Source organism: Rhamphochromis sp. 'chilingali' (assembly GCF_963969265.1).
Source record: "Rhamphochromis sp. 'chilingali' genome assembly, chromosome: 14".
Taxonomy (NCBI): domain Eukaryota; kingdom Metazoa; phylum Chordata; class Actinopteri; order Cichliformes; family Cichlidae; genus Rhamphochromis; species Rhamphochromis sp. 'chilingali'.
Window position 1 is genome coordinate 35769597 of NC_137941.1, and position 21730 is coordinate 35791326.

At 46.9% G+C, this 21730-nt stretch overlaps 1 protein-coding gene across 5 annotated transcripts in view; it reads right to left on the reverse strand.

Moving 5' to 3' along the window:
* The window catches only part of kalrna (kalirin RhoGEF kinase a), a 153687-nt gene that overhangs the window by 58640 nt on the left and 73317 nt on the right, over nucleotides 1-21730 (reverse strand). For all 5 annotated transcript variants that reach the window (XM_080903834.1, XM_080903836.1, XM_080903835.1 and 2 more), the window contains 16 exons: nucleotides 18813-18987; nucleotides 18319-18571; nucleotides 17189-17355; nucleotides 15797-15916; nucleotides 14839-14907; nucleotides 14597-14746; nucleotides 14363-14512; nucleotides 8431-8545; nucleotides 8194-8309; nucleotides 5190-5312; nucleotides 2320-2502; nucleotides 2115-2236; nucleotides 1661-1727; nucleotides 1473-1582; nucleotides 1090-1159; nucleotides 31-120 (listed from right to left, as the gene is read on the reverse strand). In XM_080903834.1, coding sequence (XP_080759960.1) covers nucleotides 31-120; nucleotides 1090-1159; nucleotides 1473-1582; nucleotides 1661-1727; nucleotides 2115-2236; nucleotides 2320-2502; nucleotides 5190-5312; nucleotides 8194-8309; nucleotides 8431-8545; nucleotides 14363-14512; nucleotides 14597-14746; nucleotides 14839-14907; nucleotides 15797-15916; nucleotides 17189-17355; nucleotides 18319-18571; nucleotides 18813-18987 — 2080 coding nt within the window. The remainder of the gene's footprint in view (nucleotides 1-30; nucleotides 121-1089; nucleotides 1160-1472; nucleotides 1583-1660; nucleotides 1728-2114; nucleotides 2237-2319; nucleotides 2503-5189; nucleotides 5313-8193; nucleotides 8310-8430; nucleotides 8546-14362; nucleotides 14513-14596; nucleotides 14747-14838; nucleotides 14908-15796; nucleotides 15917-17188; nucleotides 17356-18318; nucleotides 18572-18812; nucleotides 18988-21730) is intronic.

Here is a 21730-nt window from a genome sequence, read left to right on the forward strand (position 1 = left end):
AAGAAGCGTCGATGGTGCTGTGATACTCACATCAAAGAAGGTGCCTGCGTGCTCCAGGATCAGCTGGCTGGAGTCTGGTTTGTTCTTGCAGTAATCCACATATATGTGGAACTTATCAGCCTGGAAAAGGAGAGGAGGCAGCTTTACGTCCTGCTTACACTTACAGCTACCTGGGACGCCAGTTCAGCTCAGTGTGACACGTGGCCACAGTGCAGGTTTGACTCACACCTGCAGTCCTTTGTCTTTCCCCCTCTCTCCCCACTTTCCTGTCTTTCATCACTGCTCAACCATCCAACAGCCGCATAAAAATGCCCCAAAATAACCGTGATAGAATAAAACAGCTGATACTGTGTGTGCACACTTTGCCGATGAAGGTTAAACAGATAAGAAGCATGACTGCAGGACAGTGTTTCATGCATTCACTGAGATCCTGTCTTTGCTCTGCTTTAATGGCTTCTTAAATGGCTGTTTTATTTTTTGTGTTGCCGTGTGGGCGCTGCTGACCTTCAGCTGCACCGAGCAGCAGAGCTGTAACATAAAAACCTCTCCACTGCAGCCACTCTGTGCTTTGGATGCTGCATTTGAAATCTTTTTCTTGCTTGTTCTGTTCCTGGTGAGCTGCAGAGTCACAGCTCCATCATTTCTTCACTGTGTGCCAGTTTCCTGTGAAGATGGAGGTGCCTGTAACTGCCCAGCATGACCTCGAGCACAGTCATTTGCTCACACTGTGCCCAATCCTAGCAGTGCTTCATGTGAACAGACCGAAGCCTCGCTGTGGACAGAAGCAGTCCTACGGGCTCGTCACCTACCAGAACAGATACGCTAACTCGCTGACCACAGCGCCATCTTCTGTTTTGTTGCAGTATCACACAAGAATACAGCCTCCTTTCAACTTTGATGTCACAGCTGTCCTTTCTTCATATTCTGCTGACAGCTTTCAGGAGGTTTATTTAAGAGAAGAGGAAGTTTAGGGGCTAACCTGCTCTTTGAATGTAGTCCCAGCCTAAAATAACACTTACAATGTCGTCACTAGGAGCTACTTATGATACTCGAAAGCTTTCTGAACAGTGTTTCCACTGTGACTCTCACCCAGGTGACAAAGCAGTGACCCACGTCCTCTGGAAGCTGCTCATAGTTTACCAGCTCCTTTAGGAAAATACTGCAAAGACACAAACAAACAGACTGTATATTTTTACTGTAAATCACTCAAGTAACACAGACATTGTTCAGAATGGTGATATGTGAAACCTCCAGATGCTGTGAATGAGTTTAAAGCGTTGCTGCTCATTGAACTAATGCGTGGGTTTGTGCAGGGACCACAAAGAGATGAGACACAAATGAGTTTGTCGTGGACAGCTGGGGGGTGTGGCCCATGCATGAACACACACAGTATATTAACAGGGTTCAGAGCTCAACTGAACACACACACAGACAGCACATTCAGCTGCAGACCTAATCTAAACGTCACTCACTTGCTGTGGAAGTCATATATCTCCTGCATGTTACCAAATATGATGTGCTCTTTGTTAGCAATGCCAGGTGGGATCTCCTCTACACCGTTGGTCATCTCCAACAGGTACGTCTGACGGGCACACAGAGCCGTCAGCCACACAGCACAAACGTACTAATGTCCACAAACAAACTCGCTCGTTGTTCTCACCTCTAAACACTCCTGAAGGTCTCTGACGTAGGTCTTCTCTGTCTGCAAGAGCTCTGCCATGATGAACCTGAGACAGGAAAAGACTTGAGACTAAAATGCAAACCAAAGACTGATCCTCAGAAACACGTGACGGCAAAACGACTGAAAGCAGCACAGCTGTAAGGATGCATTCACGTCACGTCAGTGTGCAGACTTTGGTTTAGCTAACGTGTGACGCTTCCACAGACAGCAGCCACTCTAACAGAAGACAGCTGAAGTCACTGCAGTAATACCCCCACCGAATCTGTATGTATCATAACTTTGTGTTGTTTTCACACCCGTGACCTGTACAGGAGCAGAGGCGACCTCGTCTGTGGAGTGGATGTGAGTGGATGTGAGTGGCTGCGATCGAACGAGGTGAACTACTGTAGTGACACATGATGATGACTCGGTCCTCCTTTCTTTCCAAACTCACTCTTTCTTCCTGGCAGACTTCCTCTTCTCCTCGTTGACCTCATGGTTGGGGTCACGCAGTTTGACCTCCGGGTCATCTGTCAGGCTGGCAGGGATGGTGTCCAGTTCCAGGTCTTTGTTGTCCTGCACAGAGAACATCATTTCTGCCAGTAATCAGAAGATGTTTCTGGGACTGCACTGGCACAAGTGTGTGTTGCTGTTTTCACCTCAGAGCTCATTCCCAGGCTCCTCTCCAGGCTCTCCTGGTATTTGCCCATCCGTGCAGAGAAGTCACGGTACCTGCGGTCCACCGTGCTCACCCAGCGCTTCAGCTCCAGCACGTGGGCGTGCCCCTTCTCCACCAGACTGTCTGCCAGCTGGATCAGCAGCTTCACCTTCTCCTTGGTTTGCTGCAGGATGTTGTCAGACACACAAATTACAGAAGCTGAGGAGTCGCTGATGTTCAGCATCCCTACGTGGCCCTTTGTGAAACACACTAATACCTTGTGGGACATTTGTAAGTACATCTTTGAATATCTCGTATCTGTTGTCAGGTCCCACTCTGTGTGGGCTCATTATGACCGCATATACATCCTTCTGCACAAAGATGAAACCAGTGGATGTAGCTGCTTCTCTTCTGTCACGCTGGAGATGATTCACTGCAGGTGTTCACGTCTATCTGTGGAGTGTCTGCATTTATCAGTAACTCCAGTTTTAGCAAATTTAGAATAGAATAGAATTCAACTTTATTGTCATTGCACACGCACAGGTACAGGGCAACGAAATGCAGTTTGCATCCATCCAGAAGTGCTTTAGTGATATAGATATATTACAATATATATTAGCAATAATATAGATATGTAAGTATATTACACTGGCTCCCTGTAAAATATCGAGTTTAAGATTGAAAGTTTTTAATAATATGGCGCCCTGTTATTTAAATGAACTCCTCAACATGTGTGACAAAAGAGCACTGAGATGCTCTTAGCACAACCAGGTCTGGAAGCACAGAGGAGCTCGGGCAGCAGCAGCCAGACTGGAAGAATCTGCCAGAGGAGACTCGTACGTCAGACTCGGTTCAGTCTTTTAAATCGCGTCTTAAAACTCACTTTTTGACCCTGGCTGACCCTGAGTACCATCAGGCCTGTTTGATGTTTTTCTTGTTAATTCACTGTCGTCTTATTTTTCTGAATTTGTTCCTCTATTGTTTTCTCTTGTTTTAACTGATGGTGAAGCACTTTGGTCGACTCTGTTGTCCTTCAGTGTGCTCTACAAACACATTTTGAGTTGAACTGTAACATTTTCCCATGTTTGACCAGGAAATCCTGCTCAGAGTGTTTAGTTTTATTAGAAGCAGTTAACAGTCTACTCATCCTCTAATATTAATCACTATTTTCACTATATTCAGATTCTTTCCTGATTTTGCACTCTTTACATGTTGAGGGTTGATTATAATCATCCCTCAACTGCTTGAAAGCTGTGAGGTGTCGATGACCCAGCACCACCTCACCGCTCTGCTGTCAGACTCCCACGTGTGAAAGTGGAAAATTACCAAACAATTGATGCAAACCAAAACTTTAAGCCTAGTAAAGTCAAAAGTTTGGGCACGCCTTCTCCTTTAATGGTTTTTCTTTATTTTCATGATTATTTACATTGTAGATTCTCATTGAAGGCAATGAACACACACATGGAATTATGCAGTAAACAAAAAGTGAGCTGCATGAGGTCGTCGCCTGAAATGGTTTCCAACAGTCTTGAAGGAGTTCAGAGATGCTGAGCACTTGTTGGTCCTTTGCCTTCACTCTGCGCTCCATCTCATCCCAAACCATCTCCACTGGGTGTAGGTCAGGTGACAGTGCAGGCCTCCATCACTCTCCTTCTTGGTCAAACAGCTCTCACACAGCCTGGAGGTGTTTGGGGTCATTGTGCTGCCCTGACATGTGGCTGCAGGATGCTGTGGTAGCCGTGCTGGTTCAGTCTGCCTTTAGTTTGGAATAAATCTCCAACAGTGTCACCAGCAAAGCCCCCCCCACACACACACACACCATCACACCTCCTCCTCCATGCTTCACAGAGGGAACCATGCACGTAGAGACCATCGTTCACCTTTTCTGTGTTGCACAAAGACACGGCAGGTGGAAGCAAACATCTCCAATTTGGACTCATGAGACCAAAGCACAGATGGTCTAAAGTCCATTCGTTGTGTTTCTTGACCCAAACAAATCTCTGCTTGTTGCTTTTCCTCAGTCGTGGTCTCTCAGCAGCTGTCTGACCATAAAGGCCTGATTCACACGGTCTCCTCTGAACATGCAGAGATGTGTCTGCTACTGGAGCTCTGTGTGGCATCTATCTGGGCTCTGATCTGAGCTGCTGCTAACTTGTGATTTGTGAGGCTGGTGACTGGGATAAACGTATCCTCAGCAGCAGAGGGACTCCTGGTCTTCCTTTCCTGGGGCGTCCTCATGTCAGACAGTTTCATCGTAGTCTTGATGGTTTTTGCGACTGCACTCGGGGACACATTCAAAGTTTTAGCAGTTTTCCGACTGACTGACCTTCAGTTCTTAAAGCAATGATGGGCTGTTGTTTCTCTTCACTCAGCTGATTGGTTCTCGCCGTAATATGAATTCTAACAGTTGTCAAACAGGCCTGTCAGCTGTGCACCAACCTGACTGCTGCACAACACAACTGATGGTCCCAACGTCATTAAGAAGGCAACAAACTCCACCATGAACCCTGACAGGCTCACCTGTGAGGTGAAACCTGAGAGAAGGTTTGCAGCGCTGTCAACAAAGAAAGAGTAGAGTCTAAAATATGAGACTTTAGAGTTTTTTACAGAGCTTTGCTACATAATTCTATAAATCTGCTTCAGATATTTGATGTCTTCAGTTTGTATCTACGATGCAGAAAGTAGTAAAAACAAAGAAAAACCATTAAAGGAGAAGGTGTGTCCAAACGTTTGACTGGTAGTGAAGTTCAAATACAAATCAGAGTGTGTAGGGTGAACATCTGTCTGTTCACACACACACACACACACACACACACACACACACACACACACACACACACACACACACACACACACACACACAGGACATACTTTGGCACAAAGTCTGAAGTGATGGTAGTCATTGAGAAGCTGCTGTGTTTCCTCGCTGCTGTCACCGGGTGACGTGTGCGTGGCCAGGTAAACCTCACCTGTCTCCTGGATCCAATCCAGTGCCTGCACACAACAACACAAAAACACCACACATAGAGTTGATCCTGCCCCTTTGTGTTAACTGTGCCTCTCATTCCTGGTGCCAGAGGATTGTTGGAAAAGGTGATCACGAGGGCAGTGGACCCCGGGGCGGTGGCCCGATGTCCATGATGCCATTAATGGACATAGAAGCGCTGAGTGGGCCGAGGAGTGACACAGCGCAACGTATGTTGACCTCTTGACCTCGTGGTCAAGAGACGGAGTGTGGAGATCAGGGAAATATTTTACAGCTACTATTCATAACCATCATTACCATTACATTAATGATCATTTCATTAAAGCATTTATTCAGTAGATTACACATGTTCTCAGTTATGATTATTACACCTATCACAGAGAGTCTGGTAAAAGGCCAGAAGCATCAACGGGCGGGGTGAGGCCGAGTGCATTTTGAGGTCGAGACACACACGCAAACAGTAGTTGGACTCATGTTTAGGTAAGAGTTCAAATATTCAAATAATAGTTTGCAAAAGCTTGTAGCTGCAAAATGATGTCTGCATAAGGGACAGTTTGCTCCAGGAGATAAGCGAGAGTTAGAAGATTAATAGGAAGCACCTGGCCTCGAGACGGAGAAGATGTCCTTTTAGATGTGTCGAAAGTCGTCAACAGAACATCTGTGCTTTTCAAACTTATGCATGTGTTGTATCTGCTTTGACGCACGAGGGGGCGTCATAAAAGTAAACCCTGATGGTATAAAAAGAACTGCTTGTGTATCATTGGGCGGCGATCGATGCTGTCGGTGTGCAGTGTTCATCTCCCCACGCGTGTGTTCATTACAAATCATTGTTTGACCGACTCTCCAGGACCAATTGTTGTTTTTGTGCTCACCCTCAATATTTGAACAGTGGTAACACTTTATACTAACCAGTATTAAAAAGCTGAACGTTCATGAAACAGGCTGCTGCTTAACCATCAACGATCTTTATAAACCATTAGCAACATTTTAATTTATCTTTGTTGTTTTTGTGAAATCAAAATATTTGACATGCACAAGGTTTCCTTTAGCTTCTATCTTGTGATGCAGTATTGAGTCTCACACCACACTGTAGTGCTGAAAACAAACAAACAAACAAACAAACTTTACCCAAATCCTGATCTGCTCCTACAGCTAACCATGGTGCCCAAACCTGACAGCCAAGGTAAGCTAAAGAACTACAACGTGAGAGAAACAGGACACAAACTGTGCTTTCTAGGACTTTCCACCACTGCCACCCTCAACATAGACACCAATGCAAAACCTCCTAGAACCACCAGAGGGCGTCGATCCTCCACAACAGCAGTAACAGCAAACAGGTTACTTCGTGTCACAATTTTGAACAAAGCTTTGACCGATGATTTAGATCAGCAAACTATACACCGGCTACCTCATAAGTGAGTATAGAAGAACATCATTTGGATAATGATGCATTAGTTATGCTGAAATACAGGAGGTATAAGAAAGAGACTCGATGTTATTGCACTTTGAAACTCACAGTTTCAGCTACAACAACACAAGTTGTGATAGGACAGTAAAACACAGCGTCCACAGCACCAGGCTGCAGCAGACATTCAGCCATTCATTTAATTTTCTTAAACTCAACGAGGATAAAACTGAAATCCTCCTTGTTGCTCCACAGTTTCCCTTCTCCTCGGGTTCAGAGCCTTGGTGTCATCAGACCGTTCACTATGCTTTAAATGTCACATCAATAATCTCACTGTTCTATTTCCATCTACGTAACATTAACAGATTACGTCCTTTTCTTTCCACGCAGCATCCATTCTTGTCCACAGTCTCGTCCATAGTCTCCCGCATTGACTGTTGTAATTCCCTCTTGCATGGTCTCCCCCATAAACCCCTCCATCAGCTTCAACAGGTTCAAGACTGTGCTGCTGACATGATCAGCAGAACCCCTCCTACCAGCACATCACTCCTGTCCTGCAGGAACTTCACTGGCTCCCTGTGAAAATCTGGATAATATACAAACTTCTTCTGCTCACCTTCAAGGCCTTCATAACCTCGCTCCTGCTCACCTCTCTGCTGCAGGCTGTGGAAGTCTCTGCCCACATATAAGAAACACTGGTTCCAGTTTAAATCTCTGCTCATCTGTTCGAATCTGCATTTTCGCTGTGAACTTATCGTTTATTTTATCTTCTGCTTTTTGTTTTTCATTGTTCTTCGTTGACATTGTTCTATTATGTGTTTTACTGTGAAGTGTCCTTGGATGTCTTGAAAGGTGCTTTTAAATAAAATAAATGCATTATTATCCTCTCCCGTCCACACTGCTCTGGACTGTCTGCAGCTGGTCTGACTCTGCTGCACACTTCCTGCTTTATTTGCTCAAATCAGTTCTGGACCCTGTGTGCAGCTACGGCCCCTCACTGCTCTGCACAGCCAGCTACCTGCCCGCTGTAGCCCGTCTCATTGCCCAACACATCTTAACAAACAGCCAAAATGTGTGCAAACAATAAGTGTTGCTAGGCAACGCGGACTATAGTGTTAGAATGACAACCCTGTACGGCTCGAAGCACAACTGGTTGTATGAGTTTGAAAACATCCAAAATTCCCAATATACAAACACATATTTGAAAAAGTCATGAAATATGAAACGATGTGTTTTTAACAGCGTTGCATGAACTTAACTCAAACAGTGTTTATAGGTGCACTGCAAACTCTACTCATTCTGTGCAACGTTGTAATAATCACCCAGTGTTTACAGTACTAACCTTTGTCATTTTATTGTTTCATTACTGCAAATAACTATCAATGTGCTACTTATTAAAAAAGGTTACTATAAAGCGTTACCCAGAGCTACGATGAGCCTCGTGTCAAAGCTGAGCGTTCGTTCTTTGGACTTCACACACTCACCTGTTTGGCGCTGCGTTCAAACACCAGATACTGCTGACACTGGTCCAGCCGTCGTTTCTTTAATGTCCAGAAGTGAAGGACTCTGTTCTCTCTCTGCAGCAGCTCGTTCAGAATAGCTGCGCACACCAACACAGATCAGGGACAATAATCACAGAGTTCATCCCTAACTGCTACACAACCTTCCTAACTTGCCTATCATGGACATGGACACACACACGCTGCATCAGCAGCACTGACCTTTAACCTGTTGCTCAGGTCCCCTGGTGTGACCGGCAGCTCCAGGCATGCTCACATTGTTCCTGTGAATGTACTTCAGAAACACCTCTGCATTCCTCCGGGCCAGAGTGCACGCCTGTAACACACCAACATCAGTAAACATGCTGCTTGTCTGTGCAATGTCTATGTGTTTGCTAATAAGTGCTCAAAGCTGTCAGGGACATCCAGATGATCAGACCAGATAATGTCCCTGACGCGCCCTTTCTAGGCAGGAACACCAGAAAACACCAGGATCCACAGAGGCTGGGTCTGAAACACCCGGTGTAAAGGTGCTGCTGAGACAGTCCAGCACCAATGTTCCCTCTAAGCTGCACACTGCTGGCACGTCTCTGCGCACAGAAAATCTGAGTAGCGCACAAAAAAAAAATCTGACCTGAATTGAAATTGAAATGAAAACTTCAACAATCCTGTTCTGCAGTGTTAGTCAGTGACTGGCTGCTCCCGTATGGGATCAGAACGATGCCACCTTATCCCACAGTCCAGCCAATGATGTGATTCACATTCGTATATACGCAGCTAATCAACGTGGCTGACAGGCTCTGACAGCGTCCTTATGTGCGACACCGGTGTTTTAGCAAAGCGGCTGATGTGGAGTGAAGCCACATTAATGACAACGTGCACAACCATTGGAGATGTGAGCAGGACAGACGGAACAACTGACGGACAAAGTGTGGACTTTATACCAGTTTTTAAATTGTGTTGATCGGCCACGTAAAACCAGAGTTATGATAAAATATCTGCAATGTTTGGTTTTCTTCCTGAATACTGTCGTTGTTTATACTTTATATAGAAACTGCGTTTTATAAGGAAAACACTCAAAAGCCTGTGAGCTAAAACAACACCAAAAAAACCAGCCTTTCCTATTGGTGGAAAAATGTACCTCGTGGACCAATCAAAAAATGATATGGCAACATGGCATTTAGATGTTTAGGGAGGGGGAAGTTTTAGGAGTGACGGCGTGTTTGAGATGTGAGAGATTTGCCACGTTTAGCCTGTTTGGAGTCTAAAGTTAGTGTGTTGTCTTGTGTAGTTAGTGTGTAGTTAGTGTGTAGTTAGTGTGTAGTTGGTGTGTAGTTAGTGTGTAGTTGGTGTGTAGTTGGTGTGTAGTTAGTGTGTAGTTGGTGTGTAGTTAGTGTGTAGTTGGTGTGTAGTTGGTGTGTAGTTGGTGTGTAGTTAGTGTGTAGTTAGTGTGTAGTTGGTGTGTAGTTAGTGTGTAGTTAGTGTGTAGTTAGTGTGTAGTTGGTGTGTAGTTGGTGTGTAGTTGGTGTGTAGTTAGTGTGTAGTTGGTGTGTAGTTGGTGTGTAGTTAGTGTGTAGTTGGTGTGTAGTTGGTGTGTAGTTGGTGTGTAGTTAGTGTGTAGTTAGTGTGTAGTTAGTGTGTAGTTGGTGTGTAGTTAGTGTGTAGTTAGTGTGTAGTTGGTGTGTAGTTAGTGTGTAGTTGGTGTGTAGTTGGTGTGTAGCTGGTGTGTAGTTAGTGTGTAGTTAGTGTGTAGTTAGTGTGTAGTTGGTGTGTAGTTGGTGTGTAGTTGGTGTGTAGTTAGTGTGTAGTTGGTGTGTAGTTAGTGTGTAGTTAGTGTGTAGTTAGTGTGTAGTTGGTGTGTAGTTGGTGTGTAGTTGGTGTGTAGTTAGTGTGTAGTTGGTGTGTAGTTAGTGTGTAGTTAGTGTGTAGTTAGTGTGTAGTTGGTGTGTAGTTAGTGTGTAGTTAGTGTGTAGTCGGTGTGTAGTTAGTGTGTAGTTAGTGTGTAGTTAGTGTGTAGTTGGTGTGTAGTTAGTGTGTAGTCAGTGTGTAGTTAGAGTGTAGTTAGTGTGTAGTTGGTGTGTAGTTAGTGTGTAGTTAGTGTGTAGTTGGTGTGTAGTTAGTGTGTAGTTAGTGTGTAGTTAGTGTGTAGTTGGTGTGTAGTTAGTGTGTAGTTAGTGTGTAGTTGGTGTGTAGTTGGTGTGTAGTTAGTGTGTAGTTAGTGTGTAGTTAGTGTGTAGTTGGTGTGTAGTTAGTGTGTAGTTAGTGTGTAGTTAGTGTGTAGTTAGTGTGTAGTTAGTGTGTAGTTAGTGTGTAGTTGGTGTGTAGTTAGTGTGTAGTTAGTGTGTAGTTGGTGTGTAGTTAGTGTGTAGTTAGTGTGTAGTTAGTGTGTAGTTAGTGTGTAGTTGGTGTGTAGTTAGTGTGTAGTTAGTGTGTAGTTGGTGTGTAGTTAGTGTGTAGTTAGTGTGTAGTTAGTGTGTAGTTGGTGTGTAGTTAGTGTGTAGTTAGTGTGTAGTTGGTGTGTAGTTAGTGTGTAGTTAGTGTGTAGTTAGTGTGTAGTTGGTGTGTAGTTAGTGTGTAGTTAGTGTGTAGTTAGTGTGTAGTTGGTGTGTAGTTAGTGTGTAGTTAGTGTGTAGTTAGTGTGTAGTTGGTGTGTAGTTAGTGTGTAGTTAGTGTGTAGTTGGTGTGTAGTTAGTGTGTAGTTAGTGTGTAGTTAGTGTGTAGTTAGTGTGTAGTTGGTGTGTAGTTAGTGTGTAGTTAGTGTGTAGTTGGTGTGTAGTTAGTGTGTAGTTAGTGTGTAGTTAGTGTGTAGTTGGTGTGTAGTTAGTGTGTAGTTAGTGTGTAGTTGGTGTGTAGTTAGTGTGTAGTTAGTGTGTAGTTAGTGTGTAGTTGGTGTGTAGTTAGTGTGTAGTTAGTGTGTAGTTAGTGTGTAGTTGGTGTGTAGTTAGTGTGTAGTTAGTGTGTAGTTAGTGTGTAGTTGGTGTGTAGTTAGTGTGTAGTTAGTGTGTAGTTGGTGTGTAGTTAGTGTGTAGTTAGTGTGTAGTTAGTGTGTAGTTAGTGTGTAGTTAGTGTGTAGTTAGAGTGTAGTTAGTGTGTAGTCAGTGTGTAGTTAGTGTGTAGTCAGTGTGTAGTTAGTGTGTAGTCAGTGTGTAGTCAGTGTGTAGTTAGTGTGTAGTCAGTGTGTAGTGTAGTCAGTAGTGTTGTTGTGTGTCAGAACAATGAGGCGACTGCTGAGTGTTACAGGTGTTACAGCAGTGACACATCTGCTGCTGTCAGGCCTGCAGGTATCAGGCTGTTGTTCTCCTTCATCTCATAGTGGACAGAAATTATTTTTGGAGCGGCACAAATAATTTGTGTGGCATCAGATTTGATGCAGAACAGCTGATTGTTCTGTAAATAGTTTGAAATGTTTGTTTAAAAAAACGCCTTGGCTGCATTTTTAGGTAAACAGCTGCAAAATACTTTGTTGTTTGCATAACTCAGTTACTTTTTTGAAGAAGTAACTATATAATTAATTACCCAACATTGGTCATTATATATTATATTTTGCAGACAGAGTTACAGACTCTCTCCCAGACCACAGACTCAGACTCATAATACAAGCCAGAGCTTTTAAAAAATAAAAAAAAAAGTTGTGTTTTCAAAATTGAAGTTCAAGTTATTTTTACTTCCAATAGTGTTAACATGCTACACAGGTGATGAACAAGATTTTTTAAATTTTCATTGTAAGTGGGCTAAAGCAGTTACTTAAAAGTAGTCTAACATAAATGCTGTAATCTGATTATTTTAATAAACCATGTAACTTGGATGATTAGATGCTGGCGTGACCACAGTGCACACGTCTGCTGTTGCTCACAGTGGTCCAAGGGACGCTCAGGGAGACACATGAAACATTACAGGGAACATTGTCCAGCACATTACAGCAGGGTGCAAGATGCTAGCAGGCAGGGTGTACATGGAACGCCATAACCAAGTGGCCGGCATAGTGTACAGGAACATCTGTGCCGAGTATAACCTGGAAGTCCCGAGGTCAAAATGGGAGATGCCCCCAGGGTGGTGGAGAATGACCGAGCTAAGATCTTATGGGACTTCCAGATACAGACGGACAAAATGGTGGTGGCTAACCAACATAGTGGTAGACAAGCAGCCGCTGTGATAGGTGTAGCTATACCGAGTGGTAGCTATAGCAGGGAGGAGGAACATGAGAAGCTGGAGAAGATGTGGAGGATGAAGGCAACAGTGGTCCCCGTGCTAATCAGAGCACTTGACCATCAAGCTAGGTGAGTGGCTGCAGCAGGAACAACATCTGAGAACTCTGCGATGAAGAGCACAGTCCTAGGAAAAGACCCTGCAGGACTCTCCAGCTCCCAGGCCTCTGGTAGAGGACACTAGCTTGAAGTACAAAGATGCCCGCAATGCAAGTGGGAAACTTTTATACAGTGGGGCAAAAAAGTATTTAGTCAGCCACCGATTGTGCAAGTTCCCCCACCTAAAATGATGACAGAGGTCAGTAATTTGCACCAGAGGTACACTTCAACTGTGAGAGACAGAATGTGAAAAAAAAATCCATGAATCCACATGGTAGGATTTGTAAAGAATTTATTCGTAAATGAGGGTGGAAAATAAGTATTTGGTCACCTCAAACAAGGAAAATCTCTGGCTCTCACAGACCTGTAACGTCTTCTGTAAGGAGCTTTTCTGTCCCCCACTCGTTACCTGTATGAATGGCACCTGTTTGAACTCATCATCTGTATAAAAGACACCTGTCCACAGCCTCAAACAGTCAGACTCCAAACTCCGCCATGGCCAAGACCAAAGAGCTTTCGAAGGACACCAGGAAAAGTATTGTAGACCTGCACCAGACTGGGAAGAGTGAATCTACAATAGGCAAGCAGCTTGGTGTGAAAAAATCAACTGTGGGAGCAATCATCAGAAAATGGAAGACATACAAGACCACTGATAATCTCCCTCGATCTGGGGCTCCACGCTAGATCTCATCCCGTGGGGTCAAAATGATCATGAGAACGGTGAGCAAAGATCCCAGAACCACACGGGGGGACCTGGTGAATGACCTGCAGAGAGCTGGGACCAAAGTAACAAAGGTCACCATCAGTAACACACTACAACGGCAGGGAATCAAATCCCGCAGTGCCAGACGTGTTCCGCTGCTGAAGCCAGTGCATGTCCAGGCCCGTCTGAAGTTTGCCAGAGAGCACATGGATGATACAGCAGAGGATTGGGAGAATGTCATGTGGTCAGATGAAACCAAAGTAGAACTTTTTGGTATAAACTCAACTCGTCGTGTTTGGAGGAAGAAGAATACCGAGTTGCATCCCAAGAACACCATACCTACTGTGAAGCATGGGGGTGGAAACATCATGCTATGGGGCTGTTTTTCTGCCAAGGGGACAGGACGACTGATCCGTGTTAAGGACAGAATGAATGGGGCCATGTATCGTGAGATTTTGAGCCAAAACCTCCTTCCATCAGTGAGAACTTTGAAGATGAAACGAGGCTGGGTCTTCCAACATGACAATGATCCAAAACACACCGCCCGGGCAACAAAGGAGTGGCTCCGTAAGAAGCATTTGAAAGTCCTGGAGTGGCCTAGCCAGTCTCCAGACCTCAACCCCATAGAAAATCTGTGGCGGGAGTTGAAAGTCCGTGTTGCTCGGCGACAGCCCCAAAACATCACTGCTCTCGAGAAGATCTGCATGGAGGAATGGGCCAAAATACCAGCTACTGTGTGTGCAAACCTGGTAAAGACCTATAGTAAACGTTTGACCTCTGTTATTGCCAACAAAGGTTATGTTACAAAGTATTGAGTTGTATTTTTGTTATTGACCAAATACTTATTTTCCACCCTGATTTACCAATAAATTCTTTACAAATCCTACCATGTGGATTCATGGATTTTTTTTCACATTCTGTCTCTCACAGTTGAAGTGTACCTCTGGTGCAAATTACTGACCTCTGTCATCATTTTAGGTGGGGGAACTTGCACAATCGGTGGCTGACTAAATACTTTTTTGCCCCACTGTATATACATGTTATTAGTTGTGTAGAACATGATGGCATCATCTGCATACGTTATTTATCAAACAAAACAAGCCCAGCAGCCTGCTTTGTTCTTTTAGACAGTGAGACATGAAATCACCTTGAGGAAGGCTTCTTTCTGCTCCAGGTGCTTACTGATCAGAGGCAGGAGGTGGTCGCTGTCGGATGAACTTCCCACTTTGTCGTGTGTGCCGCACCAGTCTTCATCGCGGCGGTACTCCTGCTCCAGGCTCTCCAACACACTGCACACCTGCACAGACGCACAAACAGTTACCTTCCTGTTGCTGATGTAAGAAAACAAAAACAGCGACGGTGGAGTTTGCTTGAAGTGCACCTGTTCAGATGTCTTGTAGAAGGCTACGGATGCATTGACCAGCTTCAGACGGTCCTCCATCTTCAGCATCAGTTGCTGCCAGTGCACGGCAACCTTCTCAGCACAGCTTCGAATTGCCTCTGGATCATAATGACTCGCCTGTAGCATCATCTGACAAAAGCAGCAAAAGAGGTCAGAGCTGTCAACTACTGACGACGGAGAAATGAAGGGAAACAGTTAGTTAGGCATTAAAGAAGATTCACCTCAGCTTTTTGTTGGACCTGCAGAGCACTCTGATGTGTCTTCTGAAGAGAGTTAGCATGGAACAGAGACTGGAAGAGAGGAGATTTGGTTATTATCTCCACTTTCACTCAGTTCAATATACCATTCCTAACATGCCTTTGTGGAGGTCTACACAAACACAAGGCTTAAAGGTTAAAGGGCCTCTAAAACTTTTAAAATCTCTTCCAGGCAAAAAGAATCTTTAAAGTTCGACTCTGTGCCAGAAAAGATCATTTACAGCTTTGATTACAATTCTGATGATTAAGCTGTATTAAAATGATCCTAACATTTCATTCACTGTTTTATTTAAGTTAAATACAGCAGTAAGGAGGCAAAAGTTTATTTTATATTGTTGATCATATTGTTGTGCACGAGTGCGTGAGCCTGGGTACACAGCAGCACATCAGCAGGAAGATGCAGGAGTCATATCATCAAGACACACACACACACACACACACACACACACACACACACACACACACACACACACACACACACACACACACACGCACACACCTTCAGACTTCTGTGGTCAGCTATTTAAAGTAACACCACAGTGACAGCACTTAAAGGATTTACTGTGTGTGTGTAAGTGTGTGTGTGTGTGTGTAAGTGTGTGTGTGTGTGTGTAAGTGTGTGTGTGTGTGTGTAAGTGTGTGTGTGTGTGTGTAAGTGTGTGTGAAGCAGCTGTAACTGTTCAAACTCAGAGCAGAATGTAAACGACTGAGGTAAGCCTGGTTCACACACACACATCACAAAGAGCACCTCTGTGTCACTGCGTGCACATCTGCTACGATTCAAACCAGCACACACTGAAAAATTATTACTCCTGTACAGTAAATAATTAGGCCGTGTGTGTGTGTGTGTGTGTGTGTGTGTGTGTGTGTGTGTGTGTGTGTGTGTGTGTGTGTGTGTGTGTGTGTGTGTGTGTGTGTGTACCTCTATAGCCATCTGGAACTGCTCATGCTCCCTCTGAAGCTGCTCGGCCTCAGACAGCGAGCTGGCGTTGACCATGCTGGCGTTCAGCATGGACTCTCCGTTACGTATCCAACCCAACACCTAGACAACGAGTCAGACACCATGACAACATACGACTTATATAAACATGCAGGTGTATACGCGCTGTGGCGGGAAAGCCTCCCTCACTAAAACCATATCTGTACTAATAACATGTAATACGTGTGCGTGTGTCTGCAGACGCTGTGGAGCTACACGAGTGAAGCTCGGGAAACTCCAGCTTCAGTCCTGCACGACTAACACGCGCAAACATCTGGGAGCGTTTATCATGAGTAATGTTTTTATTGACACACTTACTGAAACATCTTTAATAATGTGTAATCAGAATATCAGTAGGACTACACCTCGGACCTTTTGTGTGACATGCGTCATTCTTAACAAAAGGAAACTTACAGCAGTGAAAGGTCAAAGGTTATTTTGTGCAAGTACAAATAAATAGACTGTTTTTGGCTTTGACTGATGTCTTAATGGACACACTTGCACTACACGCATTATGTTAGTCAGAGCTTCAACTACACGACACACACAGCTTCTGAGAGTTTACAACAACTAGTGTTGATGCACCTGTGACATGCATGTGCTCCTCGGGTTACATTTCTTTGTAACACGGTGAAATCAACGCGTTCACATCCCAAAACCTAACACATGACATCATGTGACTGTGGCAGGTAGGAGGCACGGCCCGACCCCGATTCACCGCTCAGTGACATCTTCCCTCGCCGGCTGCAGCTCTCCGCTCACAGCTCGACATCCACATCAACAACAATCATTTACGTGCAGGGGGGAGTGATTTCGCTCAGGCGCGCCAACCTCCAACCCCATTCTGTTGGTTCAATCCAATCACAGGGACGCGCAAGGTTGCCTCAAAACATGACAACCTGTGAGTGTTATGTGTGTTTGGAGTGAGAGTGGTCCTGTGGAAGATGACGTTAGCCATGGCAGACGAGGTGCCTCATCTATTCAAGGTTGTGAACTTTACTGACGAGTGATCTCAGACAGGATAGCAGTGAGGGTGTGTGCCTGCGTGTTATTAGCACGTTGGCATGAGCTTAATAAATGATTCAGCTGTATCCATTTGCAGCAGTAGCAGTGTGTTTCCTGTCTACACACACAGCCTGGCTGTTGTTCCTGTCACTTCTCCAACATCGAGCAGCCTGTTCAAAACGAGAACAGTTGATAACAACGTTGCTCTAGTTGGACTAGGATCCAGCTTTCTCTGAGTCTCGATGTTTTCTAGATCTGGGACAACAAACTGAAGCTGCATAGCAAAGTAGGTTAAAGATGGAGTCGTCCCTGTGAGTGCCATGCCTTCACCTGTTTAACTTCTCCCTGCAGGTGGCGCAGCTGAAGAGTCTGCTCCAGCCGCGTGTGCGTGTGCTGCACGTTGACCTCCACCTCCTGCTGCTTCTCATGCAGGAACTCCAGCAGCTCCTGAACCTGAGAGGCCAAGTCCAAGTCCTTCTCTCCCGTCAGCTCGATTCCTGTGACAAACACACACGTTCTGCTTCTGTCATGTCAACAAATTAGTGTAAAGGAAGTTTTGGAGAACCTCAGAAACCAGAGAAATGCTGCTATCTAAGAAAGGATAAACAAGCCGAGCCCTGTTTTCAGGATCAGAGAGACTGTATTTATCCCCAGAGGGCAATTCATTTGTAATTTGTATGCATTTGGTAAAAATAAGAAATAATGGTAAATGGCCTGTGTTTGTATAGTGCTTTACTAGTCCCTAAAGCACTTTACACATCCACACATTCACACACTGGTGATGGCAGCTACATTGTAGCCACCGCCACCCTGGGGCGCACTGACAGAGGCGAGGCTGCCGGACACTGGCGCCACCGGGCCCTCTGACCACCACCAGTAGGCAACGGGTGAAGTGTCTTGCCCAAGGACACAACGACCGAGACTGTCGGAGCCGGGGCTCGAACAGGCAACCTTCCGATTACAGGACGAACTGCCAACTCTTGAGCCACGATCGCCCACGTGACAAAGTATGAATTGCTGAATAGCTGCAAACAGAAAAGATTCACCATGTTGCATCTTAAGGATGCTATATTCCCATTTAACTTTTTACTTTCACTGAAAGTGATTTTGGGCTTCAAACAGAGCGTTCAGTTTGTGTGGCGATTCAGAGAGACTGATCCCACCTGGGACCAGAGTAGCACTCTGTTAGTGTCAAGGTCAAGTTTAGTTATGCTGCACAAAGTGCTTTCCCAAAGTCAAATGCACAACAATGATGGAATCCAAATATAACAGAGAAAGATTAATACGACTAAAACAACAAGGACTAAGGCTGTGAGCACAAAAGTGTGTGGCTCAGTGTGCACTAAAGGCAGTGGATAAAAAAGTCTGGACCTGCCACAGAAAGGCTCTGTCAGATTCAAGTTCAGACCTCATGGTTCACTCCTGTGCGCTCATAGAGGAATCATGTGTGCGTCCCTTACCTGAAGCCTGGACCTCCATGATGTACTGGTGCAGATCTTGACCCTGCTGCATCACCTCATAGGTCATGTTGTTCATGGCTGCTTTCCTCTCTGCGTGCCGCTTCAGCCGCTGTTCTGCCAGACCGATATCCTCTGAGCCGGCGGACGAGGCACCGCCTCCCCCGCTGCTGCTGCCGCTGCTAGCGCCCGAGCGGCTGGTGTCATTCAGCTGACGAGACAGATCCTCGTTCCAAGCGTCTAGTTCTGCCGTGACCTGCCAGAACGGGAAAAGCGAGCAATCATAAAGATTCAAGTGAACAACAGAACACAGCGAGAGCCAGACCTGGTCCAGCAGCTGATCTGAGCACTTGGTCCTGACAGACTTGCTGACAAAACCTCAAAATTAGCAAAATATGTTTTTCTATTCTGCTCGGTGAAAGAAAGCGCATTGATTGGCGTTAACACATCACGTCTAGTTAACTGTACGCACTGAGCCAACATTCCTCTTGCCTGACCTCTATCGTGTACTGCTCAAAGATGCGAAGCTGCAGAAAGATGTCCAGCTTGATTTTGCGTTCATGGAACAGCTCCTCCATCTGGCCCTGGGCTTCATCCAGCTGCTGCAGCACACCCTGTATGTGCGCAATGGAACTGCAGTGTGGCGTCTTATTGGTGGACATGGCTGCATCCCTGCAAAAACACAGGATACAGGAGGAGACGATTCAAAATGGTCCAACTCGTCTCCAAACTCGAGGATGCGTGTGCTCCTGAGAACACCAGTACAGAGGTCATATTTCTCTGTGTTTAGAGTAGCATGAATGCTGCCTGCTCCACTCTGTGTGTAGATGAAGAGCACACACACACACACACACACACACACACACACGGCCATGTCTGTTATCTTTGTGAGCGCATTCCCAGGCTTCTGCAGCTCTTTGCAGACCCTACAGAGTAACCGAAGCACCGCCAGCATTCGTGCTTGTGCACGATGCACTATGAGTTTATAACCTTGTGGTGGTGTCGTGTTATTTCATATCCAGTGCCAGAACAGAAAAAAATACAAGTAAAAATAAAATAGGCTGATTATTAATTAAAATATTATTGATCATTTGGAGAATAAAGCTGTAAAGACACTGTTGCTTCAAGACAAGCGGCTGCTGTTCCCTCTGAGTTACTGAAATCATGCTTCACAGTTGGTTTGAGTAAGGAAGTGTGGCGGAGGTGTGGTCCCGGGCGCGGCTGCAGGGGAGGAGTGGTGCAGTGGGCTCAACGGGGCGGTGCTGGAGATGCCGGTGAGAACAGCTGATGGCGATTTGGACTGATAATGGTTTCCTTCCCTTTTTATAGTGAGACGGAGAGGAGCGGAGGGAGAGGGAAATCAGCTGGGACCGACAGCTGTCAGACTGTGTTCATATCATAACCTGGGAAAACTATGAATAAATGTGGAAGCTGGTGATAAAGACCTGTGTGTGTGTGTACCTGTGTGTAGTGCATTTCACAAGTGGTGCCGAAACCCAGGATCCGGCCGGCGTGGGGATGTCCGACCCACAGGCTGCGCCGACCCACAGGCTGCGCCGCCCGCCCAGCCTTTGCAGTTTCTGGTGAAGATGTGCCAAGACCAAGCGGCGGCCCAGCGGGCTCACCTGGCTGCGCTGCAGGAGTAGGCGGACCGGCAGACTCTGGTTCTGGAGCAGCTGGTCGGAGCCGCTGCCCCGCCGAAGCCTCCGCCGCTGTCGGTGGCGATGCCCCGGATGGGGGACGACCCCCAGGTTTTCCTGGAGACTTTTCGTGCCACGGCGGAGGCCTGCCAGTGGCCACAGGGGGAGTGGGCTCCGCGTTTGCTTCCTCTGCTGTCGGGGGAGGCTCAGACGGCGGCCCTGAGTCTGCCGCCGACCTCGAGGAGCAGCTTCCAGGACGTGAGCCGGGCGGTGGTGGACAGGTTGGGGCTCACCGCTGAGGATCATCGCCAGCGGTTCCGGGCCTGTCGGCTAGCCGCGGCGGATTGGCCGTTTGCTTGGGCCCGGCAGCTGCATGACGCGGCGGTGCGCTGGCTGCAGCCGGGATCGTCAGAGGGCGAGACGCTGCTGGTGGACAAGGTGGTGCTGGAGCAGTTTGTGGAGGGGCTGCCTGCGGAGACGGCGAGATGGGTCAGGTGCCACCGTCCCGCGAGTCTGGAGGTGGCGGTAATGTTGGCGGAGGACCACCTTGCCGCTAAAGCAGGAGAGCCCGGGGACAGCGGCCGGAGGCCGAGCAAACAAGCCCCAGTGCCGGCACCGAGGCGCCGGGTACCTGCGCCAGGGCAGGCAGAGCGGGCGCCGGCGCTGAGCCCCACTAATCCTTTTGCTGCGTTTGTGCCTTCCCGGGGATCAGACATGAGCAGTGCCGCCCCTGAGCCACGGAGAGCAGCACAGACACCGGGGCAGGAGTGCTGGAAGTGCGGGCAACTGGGACACCTGAGGAGGGACTGTCCTCTGATGGAAGTGGGGCAGGTGTTCCGCGTTGCCGGTGCCCCAGCACCCTCTCCCGGTCCAGGAGGGACATACAGCATTCCGGTAAGGACTCGAGGGGGTATACACCATGCTTTGGTGGACACGGGCTGCACGCAGACCCTCGTGCACCAAGGCTTGGTTCGCCCCGGGGCATTGCTGGAGGCAGAATGGGTGGAGGTGAAGTGTGTTCATGGTGATGTTCACAGGTATCCCATAGTGCCGCTGTTATTAAAGTATAAGGGCAAAACGCATAGAGTAACGGCTGCGGTTAGCCCGCGCCTGTCCCATCCCCTAATTCTGGGCACGAATTGGCCAGGGTTTCATCATCTATTGGGACAGTATGCGGGGATGCAATCACAACCGTTAGTAGCATGTAGTGTCTGCGCGGCGCTCAGCGGTGACGCGGGATCATCCGACACTGACTCCGGGGAGGGGGAGACGGCGGGTCCTTCATGGGAAGCCCCGCCGGCTCCGGAGGTTTCCCCCACGGGTGATTTCCCACTGGAGCAGTCTCGTGATGGCACCCTACGCTCAGCCTTTGACCAGGTGATTGAGATTGATGGTCACGTGGTGCGCCCTGAAGCCGTGCGGACCTACCCGCGCTTCATTTTATCAAAAGATAGGCTATATCGAGTGAGTCGTGACACTCGCACGGAGGAGACTCACACCCAGTTGTTGGTGCCGCAGGGCCGCCGGGAAACGCTTTTCCAGGCGGCCCACTATAACCCCATGGCAGGGCATATGGGATACGAAAAAACTCTGGAGCGAATAACGGCCCGATTTTATTGGCCGGGCATCCGAGCGGATGTGCGCCGTTGGTGCGCGTCCTGCCCGGCCTGCCAACTTGTTAATCAACCGGCCATACTAAGAGCGCCTTTGCGCCCGCTCCCACTCATAGAGGTCCCGTTTGAGCGCATCGGCATGGACCTCATCGGGCCGTTTCA